General features: G+C 47.0%; 1 protein-coding gene across 1 annotated transcript in view; it reads right to left on the reverse strand.

Annotated features, from left to right (window-relative positions):
- The window catches only part of Zfat (zinc finger and AT hook domain containing), a 128,179-nt gene extending 123,815 nt beyond the window's left edge, over nt 1-4,364 (reverse strand). Inside the window, exon 1 of the mRNA XM_013025216.1 lies at nt 4,188-4,364. Within this exon, the coding sequence (XP_012880670.1) occupies nt 4,188-4,347 (160 nt within the window). The 5' untranslated portion in view covers nt 4,348-4,364. The remainder of the gene's footprint in view (nt 1-4,187) is intronic.
- Between the last annotated feature and the right edge of the window lie 1,636 nt (nt 4,365-6,000).

Here is a 6,000-nt window from a genome sequence, read left to right on the forward strand (position 1 = left end):
GTTTATTGCAGCGCCCTTCATAACAACCAGGACATGGAAACAGCCTAATGGATGGATGAGGAGACTGAAATGATAAAAAAAAATCATTCATATTCATTCATTCATTCATTCAGTCTGTCTGTCTGTCTGTCTCTCTCTCTCTCTCGCATACACCCACCCACACACTTGTTTTATCTCTCAGACACACATTCATTCTCTCTCTCTTTCTCTCTCTCTCTCTCTCTCTCTCTCTCTCTCTCTTTCTCTCACACACACACACACACACACACACACACACGTATATATCACTTTAAGAAATCCTGCCTGGGCCAGGATATAGCTCAATGGCAAAGTGCTTGCCTACCAAGTACAACATCCCAGGCTCCATCCCTAGTCCCAAAAAAGAAAAGACAAAAAAAAAGTAAAAAAAGAAATAAATAAAAAGAAATGCTGCCACTTAGGACAACATGGATGAACCTTGAGGGCAGTATATCAAGTACAATGAGTTATGAGAAATAGTTTATGATCTTACATGAAGAATCTTAAAAACTCATAGAAATGAAGAGCGTAATTCTGTCTTCTGGGAGAAGGATGGAGAGATGTTGGTTTAAATTTGAATACAAACTTTTCATTTGCTTAATAATAAATTACTGAAATCTAATGTAGAACATGGTGACTACAGCTATCAATACTCTATTGTATGCTTAAATTTTCTAAGAGTAGATCACAAAAGAAAATAAAAATTATAAGTAGGTAAGGTTATATAAATATTAATTAATTTGATCCATGGTAAGCAATTCAAAATACATACATATATCATCACATTACACAGATTAAATCTGTATCATTTTGTCAATTATGCATCAATAAAGCTGAGGGAAAAAAAATCTCAAACCAACAATCTCCCTTCCAAAATATCATACATATATACATATATATATATATATATATATATATATATATGTACACACACACACACACACACACACACACACACACACACACACCATGAAATATTACTCGGTCTTAACCACAAATAAAATTACATCATTTGAAGCAAAGTGGATGGAACTGGAGGTCATCAGGGTGAATGAGATAAGCCAAGTTCTTTTCTCTCATTTGTAGAATCTAGACAAAAAAGATGTCCACATACATAGATACACACACACACACGTATACATATGCATATGTTTGCAACTGTTTGTGAGAGAAGACAGGAGAATGCTGGAGGAAAAATGGTGTGGGAATACATGGGATCTATGTGTTCAGGAGCAATCCCACTGAAAGCTGTTACAGAAGTGGGGGAGTGGTTCTAGAGAAAGAGAGCAACAGAGGAGGTCGATCTAAATAAAGTAAAATATACACACAGGTTGAAACCTCTGTACAATTAATATACACTAAAAAAAATTGAATGACAAGAAAGTAGAACAGGTTCTGTTGGAGGACAGGCATCAGTGGGAGAGGGAAGGACCAATGGAGAGGATGAATGAGAGTGAACTTGTGGAGTACTTTACTTGCATGCATGAAACAGAAAATTGAAACTTGTTGAAGTTGTCGGGAGGGAATGAGGGAGAATGTGGGAGGTGAGTGACTTTGATAGGGCACTTTGTAAGCATATGGGAATATCATCTTCTATAACGAACATGTACTAATAAAAACCTATTAAAAATAGCCTCCCTTCCAACTTACAAAACTAGAAAATTCAGGGGAGTGGCTCAAGTAGCAAAGCACTTGTCTAGCAAGCAGGAAACTGAGTTCAAACCCAATTCTACTGAAAAAGAAAACAACATGGACTGGGAAGGTGGCTCAGTGGTAGAGTGCTTGCCGTGCATGCCTGAGGCCCTGAGTTCAATTCCTCAGCACCACATAAGCAAAAAAGAAAAAAGCCGGAAGTGGTGCTGTGGCTCAAGTGGTAGAGCGCTAGCCTTGAGCTGAAGAGCTGAGGGACAGCGCCCAGGCCCAGAGTTCAGGCCCCACGACCGGACCCCCCCAAAAAAAAGAAAAGAAAACAACAATAACTTCAAAGAGTGCTTCTTTCACTTAGCACACTGGGAAGGCCCTGTGCCAGGACCTCAGCCTATAGAGATAAATGGGGCCAAGGCCCCTCCAAAGAAACTCCCTCACCAACAAGACAGCACAGTGAACAGGAAGGACAGAATTGAGACCCAGGTGTTCTGGGAGCTCCAAGGGAGGGGCTCTAATCCCATGAACGGCCAGTGATCCTGCAAGGTGGTCCCAAGCTGCACAACTCCAGAGAATTGGTAAGAGTGAGCTGGGCAAAGCCACGCTGAAGGCCAGGTAAAGGCACAGCCATGCATCTGGTCAACTGCTACTTTGCCAGTAGCAGGGCTTGAAGCTAAGACCACTGGTAAGGGGAAGAAATGGGCTTGGGGGCTGGGGGGAGAGTGGTTCTGGGAGAGGGTGGCGGGGTCAGATCGCCAGGAAGGGAAGGTGCACGGTGCTACCACAAGGGGGGGTCAGAAGTGAGAGCACACACCTCATGAGACACCAGCGTGGGCATCCGTGTGCGTCTTATCCAATGCACCATCTATCTGACTCATTTCTTATAAAGAAATGATAATGTGAAGTTATTGTCTCTTATTCACACCTCACTGAGTAAAGAGGAAAATCTTAAGAAAACCTGAATATAGAACTAAAGCGTTTACAAGAGCAATTCTCACATTCTTTCCACATTAATTCACATGGCTTCAGTCTACCACACAAATTAAGCCAAAAGAAATAGCTGATTTTTCTTGTGTTCCTGCATGTTTGACCCCAGAAGCAGGTACACAAACACTCAAGGTTGCTGGCAAGAGCCTGGGGCACCTCTCTGTGTGGGAAGCCACGCTCTTTAGAAGGTGCTGGCATGAGGATGGCTTTGCAGGAAGAGGCCCCAGAAAACGGTGTGCACAGCTCCTCCCTGGGACCAGGAGTCGAGGCCCTGAGTCACCCCACCAGGACAGGCTGAATATCAGGCCCTTGGTGCTTGCAAGATGCTCTCAGTGCTCCACACAAACTTCCCTCCTCCCTTTTCCTCAGAGCACCGAGCACACGCTGTAGGCTGACTGTGTGCAACTCCCCTCGCTCACACCACCACCTGCTGATGGTGATGGTGTCAGGGGCCAACTCCTCCTCCTGTGCCACTGCCAGTTTCAGGTGCTGCATTTTCTAATGCCACAAGTGCTAACCACTAGAACTGCCTAACTCTTCAACAACTTCATCTTCTGTCAGGTGTGGTTCTCCAGCACCTGGGAATGGGCCAGAGAGACTTATTAACCAAGCGTTGTCTGTCTGGAGCCTCGCCTTGTTAATGGTGTCCAACAGACGATCAATAAGCCAGCCTGTTTAGAAATGCCAGTCTGAATATTCCCAGGGAAGACTGACTGGATTATTACTGTGGCTAATGAATCCTGCAATGAGACATTTACCACCACACACAGGGCCTCTGCACTGGAGACTGGCTGTTGTTCCTCATCACCTAAAAACAGTTTGGAGGGGGACTACTCTAAGCCCTATGTGCCGCTCCTCCTCTTTCTGTGATAAATATCTTCTCTGACATCTGTGGGGACCTAATTACAGGGCCGGCACGGCCCCTCTAATCCACACAACCTGCTCCACCTGACGCCATTCTCCCACTGCCGACAAGATGTATCTCACTCTGCACGCTGACTGTGAACCTTAGGATTCTGCATGAAGCAGAGCTTCACAACGTGAATCCTTGCTGGAGGTTTCCACGATCGCTGTGGAAATGCTATTTCTGAAATTATATATACTAATTTATTGATTATGTGCAAGGGTGTTCCTTAATCGTTCTCTCTGTGTCGTCCTGGCTACTGTAGGATACCCCTGACTTAATCTGCACAGCTCTGTTCATTTTTCAGATAAAATGAGTGAGGGCTGGATGCTGATCAGCTGCCTCAAGTTATTCAGTACTCCAGCCAGGCTCAATCCACACTTCCCTAACAAGTTGCTGGTGTCATGCATGGATACCACCATCTCCTTTCACTCATTCATCCACCGGCCACGCCCTGCAGGAGCAACTACAGGAGCTGGGATGGGGAAATCCAAAGTCCCGCTCTTACTTGAGAAAATCTGCAATTGGGCAATTAGGGAATTTCTGGGTGAGATTTCTAGGCTTCTGCCACGCCCATGAAATAGAAGGTGGGCATTACAGACCCCACTCCCCCCAGCAGGCCGACTGCCCTTACCTTCTCCTGCCTTGCTCGTGTTGGGGGGCTCAGGAGTACTCAGAGGCCTAAGGGGAATGATGATGTCATCCACATGAACCCCTTCCTCCCCATGCTTCTCAGACACGTGAGACAGGAGTTCTGACTGGTTTGGCGAGAAAAGATTGCAACATTTACACATGAAGATGGCCGTGTTTTCTGTAAGAAAAAAGAAACAGGAAAATATTTTTATTTCACCATCACATAAATGATGCTTACTCTCAAGCTTCAAGAAAACACCAAGAGCTGCCATTTTGCACCACCGCCAGACTCCAGCAGACTGCCCCGTCAAGAGACACCTCAAGTGGCCCCAGATGCCAGAACGTTCTCTCTTCCGTACTTCAAGTCTCTCCTAGAGAAGAGTCTCCTATAGATTGCCCTCTGACCCAAATCCACTCAAGAGCCCAGACTCCAGCGTGGCCCAGCCCATTGGGTAAAACACAGAGTCCAAATGATGAACCCCTCCCTCAAACAAAAACGCTGCCCAGGGGTGGTGTGTTCCAGCCAGACTCCAACCAGGTGCAAGGAGAAAACGAACCACGTGCCGCTTCTCAGCAGCCAAGATGCCCTTCAGTGATGGGCACAAGAGTGAAAAATAAAACCAAGATAGGAATCCTCGCTTTTTATTAATTCCTATTTAAAACATCATCGCTGCTCACAAAAATTCGGTAACGGTCCATTATGCTCTTCCCATGATACTAAGCAAGAAGACATAATGAGAGAAAAAAATAGTACTCGTCCTCAGGGTGATAAAATAATTATAGGCACACAACATTAAATTCAGGCGCCAAAATGAAATTTGTGTTGTTCTTCTTACACTTAGGCTGGAAAAGAACATGGTTGTGAAGGAAAGGACATGGCTTTGAAGCAGACAGACCCACACATCCTGGACACGTCCAGCCCCCCCCGTCGGGTAGCACCTGGAAATCCCATCCCAGGTCCAGCCCACTCTCCTCCTCCAGCGCAGGCTCGTACACACTGAGCCACACAAAACCGCCCCGCGCGGCCTAGTGTCCCACGCAGTCTGCAGGACCTCGCAGGGTCTCAACCACCTGGCACTCTCCAAGAACTGCTGCGCTGTTGAGGCTGGGCAAATGGCTGGCAGACCAAAAGATCAGCAGGCCCTCGGGCTCTGTGCAGTCTTGCATCCTGATCCTCACTCGATCCCATGTCACCCGCCCGCCTGCTTCCTCACCCAGCTCCAGCGGCACTGTGGTGGGCATCAGCGTTCACTCAAGCAGTGGCACCCACGACACGGGCGTCGGGCCAGAGCTCACGGGGAGCAGCACTCGGGCCTTTACCTCAGGCAGGGGGCAGAACCGCTGGTCCAACATCTAAGTGTTGTGATTGCTGCCTCAGAGGCCCCCAGTCGCCCCTCCTGGCCTGCATGAGGGATACCAGGCTCCCAGACAATGAGCTGGTTGGGGTGCAGAAGCAGCGCCCTCAGCCACAGTTCTGCTCCTCTCTCCAGAACCCGTTTCTCCCTTTCCACTGGAATTTCCCATGCTCCATCTCTCCCATTCTAAAACAAAAGCCTCTCTGGATTCTCATTCCCACTTTCCTCCTCTTTATAGCCAAGCTGCCCTGCAAGAAAAGACAAGAACGAAGGACAGCAGCCACCTGGCTCTACTGGGATGAAGACAAAACCCTGCAAGACACAGGGCTCCCGAGAGCCCACCCCAGGCCGGACTCACAAGGGTGCTCCACCAGGAAGCAGCAGGGACATTAGGACCTCAGAGACTCCCACATCTACAATGCATGAAACCGACATTTAACAAAGCAAAACAACACATCA

Source organism: Dipodomys ordii, unplaced genomic scaffold (genome assembly GCF_000151885.1).
Source record: "Dipodomys ordii isolate 6190 unplaced genomic scaffold, Dord_2.0 Scaffold82, whole genome shotgun sequence".
In the NCBI taxonomy this organism is placed as follows: Eukaryota; Metazoa; Chordata; class Mammalia; order Rodentia; family Heteromyidae; genus Dipodomys; species Dipodomys ordii.